This window comes from Tetrao urogallus, assembly GCF_951394365.1.
Source record: "Tetrao urogallus genome assembly, chromosome: 14".
Classification (NCBI taxonomy): domain Eukaryota; kingdom Metazoa; phylum Chordata; class Aves; order Galliformes; family Phasianidae; genus Tetrao; species Tetrao urogallus.
The window spans coordinates 17,613,496-17,632,814 of NC_136827.1; the positions used below are offsets into that span (position 1 = coordinate 17,613,496).

At 44.4% G+C, this 19,319-nt stretch overlaps 1 protein-coding gene across 1 annotated transcript; it reads left to right on the forward strand.

Moving 5' to 3' along the window:
* Nucleotides 1-5,143: 5,143 nt before the first annotated feature.
* LOC306951794 (C-terminal-binding protein 2) lies at nt 5,144-13,052 on the forward strand (the record flags this gene model as incomplete). Its single annotated transcript, XM_079542344.1, has 9 exons — nt 5,144-5,192; nt 5,770-5,924; nt 6,016-6,160; nt 8,712-8,918; nt 9,518-9,732; nt 10,525-10,655; nt 10,806-10,933; nt 11,506-11,626; nt 12,666-13,052. 9 exons carry the CDS (start codon nt 5,144-5,146, stop codon nt 12,835-12,837), a joined length of 1,323 nt encoding a protein of 440 aa, XP_079398470.1. The 3' UTR covers nt 12,838-13,052.
* Nucleotides 13,053-19,319: the final 6,267 nt, after the last annotated feature.

The window sequence follows — 19,319 nt, forward strand, 5'->3', positions numbered from 1 at the left end:
TTATTACCAGCTTGTCTGTGTCACTTATTAGGTGGGGTATTCTCTCCTGGACTTTCCTGGTTGAGGTACTTGTAGAAGCCTTTGTTCTTTCTGGCATTCCTTGCCAAGTTCAGTTCAAGCTGGGCCTTGACATTCCTGACTCCATCCCTACACAGCACAGCTGCTTCCTTATATTCTTTCTCTAATACCTGTTGTTTTCCCTGACTGTGAATTTTCTTCTTACTCTTTAGTTTGCCCAGCAGGTCCCAGTTCAGACATGCTGGTCTCTTGCCTGCCTTTCCTGACTTGCTACACCTGGGGATGGAGAGCTCTTGTGCTCTGAGAAAAGCCTCCTTAAGAATCTGCCGTCTCTGCTCCAAACCCTTGCCGTGAGGACAGCTTCCCAGTGTGCTTTGTTGATTAACTCCCTGATGAGCTGCAAGTTAGCTTTCCTAAAGTTTAGCTTCCTAGTTTTACTCTTCACCTGTCTCATGTCCTTTCAAAGCATGAACTCAAACAAAGTATAGTTGCTACAGCCTAGGCAGCCTCCAATACTGATGTCATCACTCAGCTCATTTGCATTTGTGAGCAACAGGTCCAGTGTTGCATCCCCCCAAATGCTGCTGTCATCAGGTAGTTATCCTCCTGTATTCCAGGAGCCTCCTGGATTGCTTGCAGCTTGCTGCGCTACTGTTCCAGCAGATCTCAGGGTGGTTGAAGCCCTCTAGCAGGACGAGCACTTGTGATTGTGGTGCCTTGTGCAGTTGGAGGTAGGAAGCCTCCCTGACAGGCTCTGACTGACCTGGTGGCCTGTTGTAGATACCAATGATAAAACTTCCTTTGCTGCCTCAGTCTCTGTCACCCATAGGCTTTTGACTTGCTTGAGACTGTTTTGTGGTTTTTTTTTTTTTTTTTTTTTTTTTTTGCAAAAATGAATTTGGTGCAGTGCTGGAATGGGTTATCTGCAGATGTGTTGGAGATGCACTGTATCCTTAAATGTTTTCAAAACTTGTAGGTAAAGCTGTAGCAACTCGCTTTTGTGTTGATGATAGTACTGCGTTAAATAGATGTTGGACTAAAGACTCTATGAGGGCCTTCCCACCAACTAGTCATGGCAGTGGTTAGAGTGCATGTGCTTAAGTGACGGATTCTAGAGCTACCCAAGTAATGAGCAGTTCTTATGAAAACTTGCTTGTAAGAGGAAAGCTAAAATTTTTTTCAAGAGAGCAAAGGAGCTCCTTCTGAGAGTATTGTTATACTACCTTAGGTTTCCTTTTTTCCCCAGAGATAAGAACATAAAACAATTAACTTTAATAATGCATTCCACTAGATTTTGATTCAAAGTTATCTAAATGATGCACTGTGAGATCTACAAATGCTGGCTTGTTTTTCTGATTTTGATATATCCATGCCACATAATGTCAGAGCAGCTGCTTGCATTCTCTTTCTCTCAAGTAATGCTAAATTAACATGCAGAACTATGGATGTGGCAATGGCAAGACAGAGCTGAGAAGGTACTGTAGTGCCTTAAGGGTAGCAGCTGTTCAGAGGTACGTGTTATATTAAATATTGTTACAGAAAAATAATGGGATCTAAAACATTATTTTACTGTTTGTGTAGGTTGACAAGCTACTTAAACAGATGAGAAGAAACAAGTGACAGAGCATGTATTAAATTATTTTCCCTTGATTCCTTAGCAGCCCTACTTCTGTTTTCCATGAGAAAATTGTCTGGATTTCCATTTGCATCAACCTATGAGACAGAGGACTCCCAGGCACCCTACTAGGAAAGATCACTGATCAGCACTCTGCTGCCACCTCCATCACCTTCAGCACTGTGGAAGGCAGTTCTGGAGGTGGCAGTTTCCTGTGACTTGTAGCAGGGCTTTATTTTCAGTACTCCTGCAGCTTTTCTCCTCTTTGCTTGTAAAACAAATGGGAACATGGCAGGGCAGCTGCACAGGGTCTAATGTTTACTTTACATCTTATCAACGGCATTAGGTACTATAGAGTCTACCAGGAAAGACCTAGGTATGAGCCACTCCCACATGGTAGGACTTTGGACTACAGCAAAGCTTCTGTGTCCAGATGTCTCTACCTGTTCTGACCTTGGCAACAAGGTTTCTGGGATTTCCAGTTTCTGTCTTTGCCCTCAAAAAACCCTCTCCTTTACATCTTCCCTCCTTTCTCTCCTTTTTAAGGAGAGATTAAGGATTTGCTTGCCTTAAAAACTATCAGCAAGATGATGTCAGCAGCCTAGGAAGATATCTCACCATACACTATTCACAGGTGCTTTATGGTTTCTACATAGAGGTGAAGGTCAGTCAGCATAAATGTAAATGCATGTTCCATATGCAACATGGTCCCTTAACACTAAATCTGTTTGGCTAGTAAGTGAGAAGTTAAGGTGAGATTCTGCATGCAAGCGAAAGGAGTAAAGCTGTCCCTCTTATTTTTTTTAGTAGTAACATATAGACACTTTTTTTCTTTCTTTCTTTCTTTTTAAAGAAAGCCATGCTGAAAGGAAGCTGTGTCAATGGCTGAGGCGCCATCACAGATATGCTCATGCACCTCTTGTACAGCTGGATCTCTAGACTCCAGCTAGATCTCTAGGGCCCTGTTCACTGGGAGGTCACATAATGGGAGAGGACAGATACCGGGGAGTAGAACAAAGGAGTACCACAGTAAGTCTGCTTGATGGAGGTGCACACCTGGGCCTTAGTGCTGGAGCCTGTAGCCCAGCTAAAGCCCTTGGGGAGAAGATCCCATCATGCAGCCCGAAGGCAGCTTAGGAACACTAGATTTTCTGCTTCACTCTGAAATTTCTGTTTATGCCATCCTTCAGGAAAGAGCTGTCTTTATTTCCTTTTCTCTTGGGGTGGGGATATGCTGCAATAGCAGTTGGCTGCACCAGATATTGAATATGGTCCTCAGTGGTGCTGCAGGAGTGCCACCTGGTGGGTCCCTTCCCCACACGCGCATAGAAGCCCTGAGCCTTGCTGGGTGCATGGCAGGGGAGGCTTACCTGACAATCACCTCAGCCCAGAGGGGCCCAAGAGGGCTACCTGGAAAATACCAAGGGGAACAGTACCATGTTTATCTACTATCTCCAGAGGATGTGCATAAAAGGTGATTTTCTTTTCCTAGTGAGCACAATCTTCAGACTCTGTTGCTCTCAGATGGATTTTGTTACATGAGAACTGATAAATTAATGTGGAACTATCTTTTGAGAGTGAAGTGTCTTAAGGGTCAAGCCGTGCAACAAAACAAGTAGCTGCGATTACTAGCTGCAATATACAAGCATAGCAGCTCTACACTGTAGCTCCACAGTGCCCATGTGGGCTGTCAGGCTGTTTCACTCAATACTGTGTGAGCATTTTTTGTGTGCATTTGTACCTTGTCCTATCGCTACCAGATTTGGATAAAAAGTCAGTCTCCCTCCTGTTTGTAAATCTCCCTCTAAGTACTGGAAGGCCACAGTGAGGTGTCCCTGGAGCCTTCTCCAGGCTGAACAAGCCAAACTCCTTCAGTCTGTCTTAGGAGCAGTGCTCCAGCCCTCAGATCATCTTTGTGCCCCTCCTATTGGACTCTCTGACAGCTCCACATCTTTCTTGTGCTGGGGGCCCCTGACCTGGACGCAGTACTCTGTGTGGGGCCTCACGAGGGCAGAGAAGATAGGGACGATCCCCTCCCTTGCTCTGCTGCCACCCCTCTTATGATGCAGCCCTGGATATTGTTGGCCTTCTGGGCTGCAAGTCCCTAAATTCTCAGCCAGAGCTGCTGTCAGTGAGTTCTTCTCCCAGTCTGTATATGTATCTGGGATTGCCCTGACCCTAGTGCTACACCTTGCACTTGGCTTTACTGAACTTCATTAGGCTTATCCCAGTCTGCCTTTTGAGCTTGTTTGGGTCTCTCTTGATGGCGGCCCTTATCTATGTGAACTGTTTGTCCCATGGATGGCATGAGGAAGGGGAGAATCTTGTTTGTTGGACAAGAGTCAGTTCACTGGCTAAAAGACTACGGGCAGGACAGGGATGTGCTCTGAGAAGACTGGCTTTGGTCAAGTGCTCTGGATGGAGCAAAAATTATGCTTCCTGAAAGGTGTACTGTGACAGCTGGCATTGCATGCATCACTGCTCAGTGTTTGTGCAGCTGGCCACTGCTGTGATGCGTGAGGGTTTTTATGTTCTGGTGACTCCGTGTTTCCCTCTGTAGCATTTCCCTGATTGCTCAAGACACTCTGGCAGTCCCTCCATGTGCATCTGAGTCAGTATCTGTATGGATTTTAACATTACTGCCTCTCCACCCTCAAACTTTTTTTTTTTCTTTGTTCCCTCATTTTTGTCCTTTTACTTTTATTGATTTAAAGGGTTATAACATCAATATAATGTGAAATGGATATGGCCAGCAGTCAGTTTCCAAATGTGGGAACATGTATTTATGGAGCAGAAAGAAAAGTTCAGACTTTTTTCTGGCTCTGGAAGCAAAGCACCGAGACCTTCCTTCTGGTGCTACCGGATTACGAAGCTCAGGGCAGCCCAACCACGCCGCCCCACAAAGGTTGTGGGGCCTTTAGATACAAAGGGGCCACCGCGATCGTCCTTCCAGCGGAGCCGAGGCGGTAGCGCCGCATCTCTAAAGCGGTGCCTCTGGCCCCGCCCGGCCCTTATCGGGCACCGCCGCGAAGCAGCTCAGCTCACGCGCGGGGCGGGGCGGCCCTTCGCTACCCGCGGGAGGGGAGGGTGACTCCCGGCAGGGTCCGGACGCGGCGGCTGTGCGGGTAGGGCGCTGATTCCCGGCGCGACGGCGGACGCCGCTCCTGCAGGGCTCGGGCGGCTCAGGGCTGGCCTTGGTCGAGCGGTGGTGCGGCCCGGCGGGGAGCAGCGGGAGGTTTCAGGGCAGCGGCGGCCGCCCATCGGCACCGCGCGGTTCCCCTCCCTGCCGCGCCGCAAAGGTTTGTGGGGCGGGGCGCGGCGTCGCGCGCCGGCGGCAGCCGGAAGCGGAAGCGGAAGCGAGGGGCGCTCCGTCTGCGACGCCTCTGCGGCTGCTGTGCCGCGCGGCGCGGGGCCGCGGCCCTGCCCTTCTGCTTTCCCGCCGGAGCCGGCGGCGTTCCCCCACGGCGCGGAGCGTTGGCGCGGCGCGGCGCGGCCGGCCCGGCCCGGCCCATGGACCGGCACAAAGTGAAGCGGCAGCGGCTGGATCGGATCTGTGAAGGTGAGGCGGGTAGGCGCCCCTCGGCCGTGGCGGCGCCTTGCGGGCGGCTCGGCCCCGTGCTGCGGCCGCCTCTATGCGGCGGGGATCCGGCCTCGGCGCTCCCCGCACGACCTGGGCCCTCCGGCCGCTCCCCGGCGCGCTCCTCCTCCGACGCTTTCCTCTGCGGCACCGTTGGCGTGCCTGGCGCTGAGCCGCAGGCAGAGCTTCGGCCGGGAAGGGGCGGCGGGGGTCGGCTGTCAGGGACGCCATGAACTCGGGGGTCCTTCCGCACGCTTAAGAAGGGAACGGAACGGAATACTGAGCCGGAGCGTGGCGGTGTAATGCAGGCTGGGCCTGAAGCGAGTGCTGTTTGTTTTAGGATTCTCGAGTAAGGTGATGTGCTTGCGAGTATGTCGTTTCCGTTACCTTGTTAATGATTGAGCTTTAAAAAAAATTAAAATTTGAATCAATGATGGGAGTACTATTTATTTTTCCTCCTAGATTCATTTCCTAGTTGTTGAGGGACTTCTTGGACCTCTGTTGAGGGCTCCAGTGTTCTTATCTTTCAAGTAACCACTCCTGTTGACTTTCTTAATAGGCATACGGCCTCCTGCTGTGAATGGCCCAATGCCATCACGGCCACTGGTTGCGCTCTTGGATGGAAGAGATTGCACTGTGGAGATGCCCATCCTGAAGGATGTTGCTACAGTTGCATTTTGTGATGCTCAGTCAACTCAGGAAATCCATGAGAAGGTGAGGAAGAAAACATGAGAGCATTTAAATGTAAAGCTCTGTTTCTTTGAGTAAGGAAGCAAAGATTGATTTGAACTTCTTTCTGTTGTAGGTACTGAATGAAGCAGTAGGAGCTCTGATGTATCACACCATTACACTGTCTCGTCAGGATCTGGAGAAATTCAAAGCCCTCAGGGTCATTGTGCGTATTGGCAGTGGCTATGACAATGTTGACATCAAATCTGCTGCAGAATTAGGTATGATGATGCCATGTTGGCTCTTTTGTGATCAGAACTGAATGAGGAGTCAGAACACTCTACATTTTTTCTGCTTTTATAACTGAGTACGTTTGAAACCTTTACTTGAAAAGGTTCGGAGCTGCTTAGTGGGAGCTCCCATGGAGCTGCATATTTACATAGCAGGGAAATATCTGAGCTGTTGGATGGCCTGAAAGGAAGATTCTCAGATCTCAAACTTTTCTGCTGAAGAGGCAGATTCTTTGAATTTGTCTGGAGTTCAGGAACTTAAAATACAATGTCTACATAACTCCTCGGTGAGGCAGTTTTGGATTGGTTGTGGGAAAATGATTGTGCAAACTGATGTCTGAAAACATCATTCAAATGCTGATGCTGGGTAGGCTCATTGTAGATGCTAGTTTAGTGAGTTTCTTTTACGTTTTTATAGCAGGCAGATTCTGGTACAACATTTTACGGAATACTTAAGAACTTTGGATTTAAGGCATGGGAAGAGTCTCTGTATCAGGTGACAAAAATTGCTTTTTCTTACTAAAGATATGGCAGTGTGGCTTTTAAACTTTGTAGCTTCCTTAGGGAGATGGATCAGCTAAGAATCCCTTACCTTCTGTCTTGAGGTTGTTCCAGTGTTTTGAAAGCTTTCTTAATGCAAATTAAATTAAGCTTAAACTAAGTGCAAGTATTTATATCTAAAATTGTGGTAGACAGTACAGTTCCGAGGTCTGTAGGAACAGAAGAGCTGTAAACAAATGAAGAATGCAATTTTGTCTAGTGCCTGACTGAAGTCTAAAGAGTGTTTTCGACTGAACCATTCAGCTAAAGATTGCTAATTTCCTTGCAAGGCCTCCACCTCTTACCCTGCCATTGCACTTCAGGGTTGCGTTCGAACCTAGTCCTCTCCTAGGGTTCTCTGCTTAGTGTTACCATGGATGTTTTTGATTCAGATTCAAAGCTTTCCTTTTCCTCCTCATTCTGCACTCAAGCTAAACAGGCAAAGTTCTTTCACCATCAAATTGCTTCTTGCCATTTTTGCTTTAAGGAGAGCTAGTGTGATCCTTCTTACTCATAGCCAAATTTTCAGTGGACAATTAATGATTATTTCCATGCTTAGCCAGTCTCTTTAATTCATTCCGAGGTATGATACTGTTTTTTACATGTTCCCAATCCTCTGATTGGTCCAAAGGGTTGTGTGTGTGCTTTCTACCATGCAAATATCATTGGGTGTAAACACAAATATGTGCCTACTTATGTAAGAAATGAATGCTTTTCTGAAGATGAATGAGCTGCTAACTAGTGAAATTAAAAGAAGTTAGTTGGGTTTCCCTGTCTGCTCTATTCATCTTCTCCAAACAAAATGTGTGGCATTGTGACACAATTACAAAGTGTTTGATAGATAAAAGGAGTCATTGCTGGGATCATGCATAGCTTTTGCTTTCCTAATGGCTAGGGATGAAGCTGTGATCTGAAGTTAGTTGAATATCTCTTGTGGTGCACTGCTGAATTTCTTTCCAAGGATTACCTTAATTTTAACCCTAATTTTTAGATACTGGTGGACTTTTGAGGAGGAAAAGTGTGCTTGTTTTGTCAAGTGGCCAGGGTCATGGTTCAGAATAGGCCCTTTTTTTTTTTTTTTTTTTAATCAAGTTGTTTTTTTTTTTTTTGCTAAAAATTTTGCCAGATTAAAAAAAGTCTCTTCCAAAGAGGTGTTACCTTGTTACCCCTGTTGGGGGTAGAAGGCCTTTCAACAGAAGGCTGTTGAATGAAGGATAGTGGCAGTGAAGCCATATGCTGCCTGTCCCTCTGTGATTTTTGTTTTGTTTTCTTGAGGGGGCAGGTTGTTCAGGCTTGACCAGGTTTTGTTACTGTGCTCTAACAGCTTTCCGTTTCCCGCCAGTAATCTTTCTTAAGGTTTGCAGCACCTTCACTCTGTTGGTGTTAGTAATTTACCTGGTGGCTCTGGCCTTTGTTTTATGGTCCTTTGTGGCTGTATGTTTTCCTAGAGCACATATATTACATGTCATTATTTTTGAATATAATTTCAAACTTCTGTGTTTTTTCTCTACAATTAATGAATTAAGTAATTAGCGTTGCTCGTGGAAAAGCTGTTAGTTGCAGTCAGCATCTGGTCAGTGAGGCATGAAAGAGCTTAACCATCTGTCATCTTAATTCTTCCACAGTCTGTCCAAGAGTACCACAGGAATGCGTGCATCTTTCAATGTAGAAAACTTGTCCAGTTTTCCTTTGTCACTTGTGTGATCTGTTTGTCCTCATTTCAGCCTGGTGGTTTTTTTTGTTTCGATTTTTTTTTTAAGCTGGTTAGGGTGTCAAATTAATATCTGTATATAAGGAAGGGATGGTATTTCCTTGGGGTTAAAAAGCTGTCTGGTCCTGTCTATGTTGCTGTAGAACGACTTTTTGAAATGAATTCTGCATTTCTTGGTAGTAGTTCTGGAGCACTGAATTATGTTTCAGTACTTCTGCCTAGAGAGTTGTATTTTGGTTTGTTTTATCATCATGTGACAGTAAAAATCTCATGAACTCTATGGCTTTGTAGGCATTGCAGTTTGCAACATCCCCTCCTCCTCAGTTGAGGAGACTGCTGACTCCACCCTCTGCCACATCTTGAACCTTTATCGACGTGTTACGTGGCTGCATCAGGCCATGCGGGAGGGGAATCGAGCTTCAAGTGTAGAGCAGATTCGAGAAGTGGCCGGAGGTGCTGTGCGTATCCGTGGGGAGACTTTGGGCATCATTGGACTGGGTAAGTGATGGGAATCGTTAGGCTGAAAAGTAAACCGAACGTCTTTGGGAACCAAAAGAGTCACAGACTGGAGAGGAAAAACAAAGAGGATAATTCTACAGCTGTTCATTGTGAAACACACTGACTCATAAGAAATGCTAGTGCCCTATTCTGTGATGATGCACATCTTGAAGAGTTGGGTATATGTCATGGGTTTGGGGATTTTTTTTCCTTGTCCGTGTTGTTAGAAGAATTGGAATTTTCAGGCAGCTCTTCTCAGTGACTGTTTCCCTGTATACAAGGCTCTGTATCAGTAACAAAGCTGCCTGAAAGCTTCCATTTCCTTCAAGTTCTTACTGCCTCTGAAACAGGGTACAGGCTTGATTTGAAAAACAGAGCTCCTTTTAGGCTATTGCATGGGGAAGAACTAGAATTAGCCACATGGGATCAACACTGAATTGCCTACTCTGGGTTGCTATGGCAATCCTAGCAATGTTCAGGGCTGCATTACCTTGGGCCTTGACAGTAAACTCCAGCGTAGGCTCCCAGTCTACCCCAGTATCTTGTCTTTAAAGTTTGTTTTACCTTTCCTTGATGATTGTGGGTTTTCTTTTGTGAAGGCCGAGTTGGACAGGCAGTGGCTCTGCGAGCCAAGTCCTTTGGCTTCAACGTGATTTTCTATGATCCCTATCTGCCGGATGGAGTGGAGCGATCCTTGGGTTTACAGCGAGTAGGAACCCTGCAGGATCTACTAATGCACAGCGATTGCATCACATTGCACTGCAGCCTGAATGAACATAACCATCACCTCATCAATGACTTCACTATTAAACAGGTGCAGCAGGAGCTTGATTTCCTCCACAGAACACTGTGGAAATGAATGCAAACAGAAACTGCTGCTTTCACTGAGGCTGAGAGCGTGTGAATCCTGCTGCCTCTACCGTGTGCCTCCTGCTGCCTTTGGAGGCTGGGAGCATGTGGACCTGGGTGCCTGTGCTTTGTGCTTATAGAATTTCTTGATAAGAAAAAAATAGGATTATATTTTCTTGCCAAGTAATTTGTTAAGAATTATTATTAAGAATGTTTTAAGTGATTAAGTAATTTCAAATTGCCTTTAAAATTCATAACTGGCTGTATTGGTTAGAGCTAGATATGCTGTGGCTGGGACTATAAGCTTCTTTACACTGCTCTGCCAAAGTCTTTCTGCTCGAGCCCACTGCAAAGCCAGTCTCGGGCTCTACTCCAGTAGTTTGTGAATGTTTTTCTGTGCTTTCATGAGAGGCATCTGGATACAACAGTCCAGTTTTGTATAGCTGTGTACTTGATTCATGTCCTCTTTCTTCTTTAAAGTAGTAGGATGAATATGGAGTGCAAAACTTGAGAGTTCCACTTTTGCCCTTGTTGTCTTTTTTGTGGTTTTTGTTTGTTCATTTTAAAAGCAAATTTCTTGGGCATTGCTTGCAGGCATTTCCCCTGTGGTTAGCTTTGCAGTGAGAGCACTCCTAGTTCGTCCAGGCCTCATCTAATCACTGCAGGCTGCTGCTCATTTCCAGTAGACTTCCCAGCATTCACTTTGCTCCCCTGAAAAGTCTCTTTATCAACGCACTTCATGTTTTTCTTCTTCCAGATGCGCCAGGGCTGCTTCTTAGTGAACACAGCCCGGGGAGGTCTGGTCGATGAGAAAGCCTTAGCACAAGCCTTGAAAGAGGGGAGAATCAGAGGAACGGCACTGGATGTACACGAATCTGAGCCTTTCAGGTAAAACTGCGCCTGCATGCCTGTGTTATCCTATGATTCATGCAGTGGATGATTCTTTTTTATTTAAATTACAGTGATACTTGAGAGGACAGGTGGGTTCATCACTTCTGGAGAGAAACCACTTTTTTTTCTTTTTTTTTTTCCCCACAGCTTTGCTCAGGGGCCCTTAAAAGATGCACCCAATGTGATCTGCACCCCACACACTGCCTGGTACAGCGAGCAGGCTTCCATTGAATCCAGAGAAGATGCAGCTAAAGAGATCCGCAGAGCTATTACAGGTAATGAGGAAGACTGTGCTCTGCAGCTGTTGATAAATTAGGAGTCTTTTTGTTAGTTCACTGCAAGGATTATGGATTTGAAATTGCTAACTGTTCTTTAAATATTAGGCTCATTAACTACTTTCTGGAACTGGAGTGTGAGTTGATAGTTGTCTCTTTGCTTCTTGAGAATCTAGTAACTAATGCTGAAGTGACACTTTCCTTCCTTTGGAAGGCATAAGAGTTGCAATCTCTTACTAAGTTTTCTAAATCCTTTGCAATAATTCCTTTGACAGTTACTTTGTACACTTTTTTTGGAGTAGCAGTTTGTCTCTTAGGGAAGGTAAGCCTTGGCAATTGCAGTTTATGTGGCCAATGGTTTTCCCAAGGTCACGGAAGTGGTGAGGAAGGATCAGTTTCCTCTGTTGGGCAAGGGAGACTCCTCTGAACATCGTTATCATATGGGAGTAGATGGAAAAGATACTGAGCATTTCCTTTTTACTTTTCTTCTGTTTGTCTCCTGTTTCCCTGCTATTTGTCTCCTGTTTTTATTTGTTTGTTTGTTTTGTTTGTCATTCTTGGTGTTCCCACAGGTCATATTCCTGACGCTTTGAGGAACTGTGTTAATAAGGAGTATTTGCTGTTAGCAGCTCAGTGGTCCGGTATTGATCCTGCAAGTGTCCACCCAGAACTCAATGGAGCTGCAGCGTACAGGTGAGATATGTAGGTTGTCTGAGTTATTGCTTCCAAACATATCTTCCTGCTGCAATAAGTCAGCCATCACTGTTGGGGCTTGAGAACGGCTTGTACCTACAAGCAGATGTGCTTTCGTACCTTTATACACTGTAAATGAGCTTTGTGCAAAAACTTAAGAGCAGTACTCCTGAATCCATTCCAGAAACGTGCTTAGTTCCAGCTGGGTACTGGTTGATTTTTCCTAATGCTTGCAAGACCTTTCCAATAGATATATTAATATAAGAAAGCCTGCTGGATGCCTGAAAAGAGGTCTGGATCTTAACATACAGAAGGTGTGTATATTGCTGTGGCTTTATAAATAAAACATGGTTCTTACCTGCATCACAGATGAGGACTTTTAAAAAGACATTGTCCAGTAGTTTCAGGCAGTGGCCTAAATGGGTTATATTTCAGGCAGTTACAGACCTGCCAAGTGATTGTGGATTGCTTGTTTCCCATCTGTTTTTCTCCTCTCTGTAAAATAGGAAATATATTATCTTCCTTTCTCTGAGATATCTACGCAGATTCTGATGTATTTATGGAGAAGGAAGGTATAAGGAGACCACATGGAAGTAAAGGGTTATTAGCAATTCATAGGTGTCTTTACCATTTTTCATCTTATTTTGACTGTTTTTCTAGTTTAGCTCTTTTCTGTGTTGGAGCACAGTGGAAGATAGGTGGTAGATTGCATTCTTTCTGTTGTTGGAGAGGCCAGTTCTTCAGGCTGCCTCCACACTGTGACTCATGCTGTTTCCCACTGGTTCCGATTTTTGCACCTGTCTTCCAAATGCTTAGTAGGTGACTTAGAGCTGCTTCTGCCTGTCTGAGAACGAGTGTAAATTGGTAATGGGTGGTAACTACTGTTCTTCAGCTCTGGAGACTTTCCGTGTGTTCTGTTTTGGAGCAGCTCTACTTAAAGGAGGGATTTGTATTCAGTTGCCTGAGGGCATACGCATCTCTTTTCCCCTTGCATAACTGCTAGACAAGCATGTAATTTCTATGTTTCTATTGGTTTCAGGTTTCCTCCAGGAGTAGTGGGAGTAACCACCCCTGGGCTACCAGAACCACCAGTAGTGGAAGGGATTGTAGCTCATGGGATCCCTTCTGTTTCCCACTCTGCACCGCGTACCCCTTCCCCAGGAGAGACAAGCAAACTGGATGCAGACAGAGAGATTCCTGCTGATCAGTAGCAGCATCTTTATCTTCTCTTCTCTGGCAGCAGGGGAAAAAAAAAAAAAAAAAAAGAAAAAAAAAAAAAAAGTATCTTCTGCTAGGACTTTCTTTAACACCCTGCAGAGACTGTTTCTTGTTAATGCAGGGCAGGACAATGCATTTCATTACTGGCAAACTTTAGGTCTTGCCTTTATTTTTGTAACCCTTTTAGTTATAATCTCTTGGTGAATCTTTCTCCTTCTCTGGGGCAGGGCAGCAGTGACCTTGCCTCCCCTTGGAAATACTTAGTTTAACCAGTGTTTTTTTCCTATGTGTCTGCCTCAGTTGTCTGTGACAGGGAACTGTTTTAGTGCACTTGAATATAGAAGAGGTAATGCCTCCTGATCAGGGATGGCCTTCAGTGTCCCTAACAGCAGACTTCAGGGCATGTTTTTCAGTTGTAGCAGTGTAAGTTCCTTTTGGCTGTACCTCTCAAAGTGTAGACATGGGAAATATCAGAAAAAGATTAATAAATTGGAGAAGTTGTGATTTGTCTGTATTATGCTGTCAGTAAAATGCAACTTCAGCTCTGTGCATTACCTTGCTTGTTTTAATTAAGGTTTTCTATGAGAACGGACAGCACAAGCAGTGCTTGTTCGTGACTGTAAGTTTTGTCTATGCAGTACTAGGCCTGAAGATAAAAATAACAGTTTCAAAGTCAGCCTTGTAAATAATTTGAAACGAATTTTAAAAGTCTTCAAATGTGTTCCAGTGGCCACTGTGTTTGCAAGGCTTCAAAATAATTTACCTATGTGAATGTACCTCAGAGAAGATGAGAAAATGCAGAAATAGGAAAAAATTGCACTGGGAGACAGCAAGTAGCAATAATTTGCAGCTGCAGTTGCTGGTTCCTTGCACACACGTACCTCAGTCTGATGACGCTGTTTATTCACAGAGTACATGACGTTAAAATTCTAAGCTGTGTTCTACAGAGCTTTGTAGGCATAACTGCACCAATTAGGAGTAGCACAGCAGTGCTAGTGACACTAGTCTCTGCTAATGGAGAAAGCTTTTAAGGCTTGACCAAATTAGCCTAGTTAGCGTAGCTCTACTAGCATATGTTGTATCTTCAGTAGAGAGCAGAGTAAAATTGAGCGCTTTTTTTTTTTAGTATCACAATGCTTATTCATGTAGGAGAAAAGCTTATTCATAAAGGAGAACACAATTATGTTATCACCTGAAGCCAAGGCAGGATTGTTATTCTGAAGTATTTTTCTGTTTCTCTGTCCCAACCGATTCACTTCTTTGAGGGGGGTGGAGCCTTCAGCAAAACAGATTCCCCAGGAGATTTTCCTTAATTCTAAATATTCTGTGTGTTTTATCTTGTTATACTAGGTGCTACACAGGAGGCATACCCTGTGTGTGGTGTTACCTGCCTTGCTTGATTCCTTTTGTGTGTCTGTGACTGGGAGCTGAATAGGCAGGAACAGATTGGAAATGCACTTTGAGGAGTGGATGAAATAATCTGTTTAGGCTGTTTACAGTTCAAGAAGTTGAGCAAAGCCTTCAGAGTAGCAAAGATTTTAGGCTCTTCCCTGTTTTTATGTGTTTATATAATAGCTTACTATCTAGTTTACTAATGACACAGTGAAGTGATTCATTCCTTTCCCTGTATGCGCCCGCCAGTCTGTGCTGCCGCCACCCCTCCAATCACACAAAAACAGAAAAACTTTGGCAATTCAAGAAAGAAAAATAGGCAAGATGTAAGCTTCAGGTGTTTCTTTGCCGATTTAACACTTTTTAACTGTTCATCATGAGTGAGATATTTGTTCTTTAGTGTTGAGCGTCTTTTTTTCATAAGGTATTTGTGTTAGTGAAGGTTGGCTTCTGTGTTTCATGGATCATGCTGATTCTAATTAAAATCCATATACCTCCTTGGCTGCTCAGGTTTACCAGGTCAGACTGGGACTGCTGTTAGGTGCAAGTGACAAGAGAATTCTTCTGAATGAAAGCTTAGAGTCAGAAGCAGTTCAGTTTGAGTCGTACCTAAAATAACCAGCAGCTCCTTTCTGATTTCTGTAATTTTTAGGTAACCTACATTTTGCAAACTGCTAACTCAGAAAGCTGTTCTTCTGACAGACGGATGGGGGGGGAAAATGTTTCATTCAGGTACTGAGAGCTGATCTGTCTATTACTGCATTAGGGGAGCAGTCTGTCCATAACTACTGTTTCCTTATTTGCTCTTAAAAATTCTTGCTCTGCATAGAGGTTAACGTCTGCAGATTATTTTGTGGTAAGGTGCTTCTAGTTACAACCTTAGTGAGTACAGAGAATCAGAGTATGTTCATCGTCTCTATTTTAGAGCACAATGCAAGGTAGATGCTTTTCGTTAAAGGCAGCATATCTATTTCCGTCTATGTATATATTTTTAAGATCGGTCAGGCAGCTCTGTGCACTCTGAAGAAGAGTGGGAAGATCTCTTCTAGGGGACATTTCGAGTTTCTCTTTGTATTTGATGACTAGTAAATGTAGGAGTAACTAATTGATGTAAGAAATACTTTGTTATGGATGCTGAGGAGCACTAGCTGATAGCACTGGTGATTCTATTTGTGAATCTAGGCATCCCTTCTCTCCTCTTATGGGTGGAATGTGACAGCAATAGTGGCTCTGCTTTATCCAACACCATGCAGAGTGATTGGATATGAAGGCAACATCTCCCTTGATGAGAGCCTCAGCAAAAAATGCTGAGGTGGAAATTGAATGGAACCTTGACCATGACATCCTCAGCGAAGGGCTCTCTTTGTGTTTGTAGAATTGCTCTGCCTGTATTCCGTCTGTACCTCTGTGCATGGACTAATCTTGCCATCACCAGACCAAAGGCTGTTCTGAACAGACAGCTCATAGAAAAATGACCAGTACCGAAGTATACTGTGGTCTTCCCCATCCCATGAGTGCCAAGTTATTTCAACAGCATCCTCTCATGTGTGATAAACTGACTCACAGCTCCTCCTTTAGTGCAGTATACAGAAGTGGAAGGATGTTTTTTTCCCCTCTTAAAATACCCTCCTTCAGAACTAGTGCATAGCTTTATTCCCAAAGAACAGAAGTTTCCTAGGGTGAGGCAGGAGTGCCCTACCTTCACTAACCTGCTTACAGGAGGTGCTTATACTGTCCCAAGGTACATTCTGTTTGTCAGGGTCACTGCTGCTGACCAGCTTTTTTATAGAGGACTCAGAGTTTCAGAAATATATTTTTGTAGACAATAACTAAACTGTGAAACATTGAAATAAAGCATGTAAAACAAAAGCTTACAGCACTGTCCTCTGTACAGATGTTTCGCTCAGTTCTCTCCTGACTTATTAGATAATGTTTGATTACTTCTTGGATATATTTTAATAAACTTCTCCAAAGAATGTGGCTGCTGTCTGTGGAAGTGGTGGCCTGAAACCTGAAATACAGCATACATTGAAGGGGGTGGGAGAGGGAGGGGGTATAAAAGCAAAAAAAAAAACCAACCAAAAAACAAAAAACAAACAAAAAAAAGCATGTACATATAATTGTCTGCATCAGTCCCACTTTTATCACAAAAGATGGGTTTGGTTTTCCACATAATTACTCCCTCAATCCCAATAGTGAATGACTTTCTTTGGATTCTGGAGACTCACTATCAACAAAGACTGAAAAAAGCAGTCATCTTCAGGGCTTAAGAGACAGCTTTGGATGTAGCCCAGTACTCATACTTACTTGCTTTCTCACAAGTCAAATGTGTGGCTTTTTTTTTCTTTTCCTCCCCCAAAGTTTTAGGTTAAATAGATGTTTCAAGAAGGCTGAAAAATAACCAATTCCTCTTTTTTCCAGTTACGGGTTTATGTCTTATTGCAGAAATTCGTAAGTTCTTCATAGTTCTTTAAAATACGTAGGGCAGACACAGCTTGCAAAAAAGAGTCTTTTGAGCCTCTCTCTAAATAAAATAATCTGTCTTGAAATCTGTCCACTATTTTATCAGCATCCCACATCAGGGCTAACATCAGACAATTGATAAGGAATACAGATAAGGGGATAAAGAAATACAATTCTGAGGACAGGCAATCTGCAAACTGGTATTTGGGCATTACTGTATCCATTTCCTATTACAGTTGATTGTATCCCTGTAACCAGAAAGTAACAAAGATGAAATACTGCCACTTAGTGTAAACAACCTGGCACAATCATTTTGAATAGACGTAGGTGAAAGCAAGCAACTTGTCTCTGCTGATCATGATTCACTGTCAAGTTAACTGTGACTCAGAGAAAACAGTAAAGAAAAAAAAAATGATTTTCACAAGAACATCCTTGTTCTGATGTCAGGAGTAGCATCTACTCATTCTAGTTTCAGTCAGTGCTACTGTGTCTTGAATGCACGAACAGAGGTGTAAAGCTGCACGTAGACTTCTGAAGAACTAAGTTGTTGTACGAGCATGCTGAAAAGGACACTGCACTATTCTACATGAGGGCTGTTGAAATGCATTAGGTAATCATGACAACAGCATCCTATTAATATATTGGAATCACAGTATGGCTTGGGTTGGAAGAGCCCTCAAAGATCATCTAGTTCCAACCACTCTGCCGTGGCCAGGGTTGCCAGTCGCTAGATCAAGCACTAGGGCCCCATCCAACCTGGCCTTGAACACATCCAGGGATGGGACATCCATAACCTCTCTGAGCAGCCTGTTCCAGCACCTCACCACCCTCAGTGAAAAACTTCCCCCTCACACCTTATCTAAATCTCCCCTCCTTTAGTTAAAACTATTCCTCTTGGCCTATTGCTATCAGACTTGTATAAAAAGTCAGTCTCCCTCCTGTTTGTAATCTTCCTTTTAAGTACTGGAAGGCCACATGAGGTGTCCCTGGAGCCTTCTCCAGGCTGAACAAGCCAAGCTCCTTCAGTCTGCCTTTGTAGGAGAGGTGCTCCAGCCCTCAGATCATCTTTGTGCCCCTCCTCTGGACCCTCTCCAACAGCTCCACATCTTTCTTGTGCTGGGAGCCTCTGACCCGGATGCAATACTCTGTGTGGGGCCTCATGAGGGCAAAGACAGGGACGATCCCCTCCCTTGCTCTGCTGCCACCCCTCTTATGATGCAGCCCTGGATATTGTTGGCCTTCTGGGCTGCAAGTCCCTAAATTCTCAGCCAGAGCTGCTGTCAGTGAGTTCTTCTCCCAGTCTGTATATGTATCTGGGATTGCCCTTACCGATGGTTTTGTTGAACCACATTAAGCTTACATGGGTCTGCCTTTTGAGCTTGTTCAGGTCCTTCTGGATGGCATCCCTTCCTTCTGTCATATCAGCTGCACCACTCAGCTTGTCGTCTGCAAACTTGCTGAGGATGCACTCAATCCCATCATCTGTGTCACTGATAAAGATGTTAAAGAGTACCAGTCCTAAGATTGACTCTTGGAGGACACTGCTTATGACTGGCCTCCACCTGAACATAGAGCTGCTGACCTCAACTTTCTGGCTTTGGTCTTCTAACCAATTCCTTATCCACTGAATAGTTCAGCCTTCAAACCCACATCTCTCTTCAATTTAGAGATGAAGATGTGGTGCAGGATCACATGAAAGGCCTTGCACAATTCCAGGTAGATGACATAAGTTGCCCTTTTCTTTGTTCACTAATGCTGTTGTTCCATCATAGAAGGCCACCAGATTGTTCAGGAATGATCTGCCCTTGGTGAAGCCATGCTGGCTCTCTCAGATCATCTGCTTGTCCCTCACGTGCTTCAATATGTCTTCCAGGAGGATGTGTTTCATTATCTTCCCAGACACAGACATGAGGCTCACTAGCATGTAGTTCCCCAGATCTTCCTTTCTCACAAAAATGAGTGATGTTTCCCTTTTTCCAGTCATGGGGGACTTCACCTAACAGCCACAACTTTTCAAATATGATGGATTTCAAAACTGATGGATTGGCAGCCACATCCATCAGTTCCTTCAAGTCCCTGGGATGCATGTAATCAGACCTCATACTCTTGTACACGTTTATTCTCAAAAACAAATTGCTCTTCTCAAATTGCTCTTCTCTTACAGTGGGAGGGAATTTGCATCCCCAGTTCCCACCTAGAGGTTCAAGGATGTGAGGGAAACATGCATTCTGGCTGCCTGTGAAGACTGAGGCACAGAGCTAGTTGGGCACCTCAGCCTTCTTTGTGTCTGTTTCCAGTTCTCCCTTCTCACTTATCAGAAGGGATGCACTCTTCTTGGCCTGTCTCTTCTGACCAACACACCTGTAGAATCCCTGGTTATTTTTCATGTCCCTCACCAAGTAGAGTCCCATCTGTGCTTTGGGTTTCCTGACCCCATCTCCACACGGTACGATATATCATAATTATCCCCTAATAATGCCATTAAAAAAATGCATCAGCTAACAGGGAAGAACCCAGACTAGCAATATTGCATTTACTACTGGGCCAACTCAGAACCATCTGAAGCAACTCAGGCCCCACTTCTACAGCTGTTACTGTATCTTTTTTATGATGTCCATTT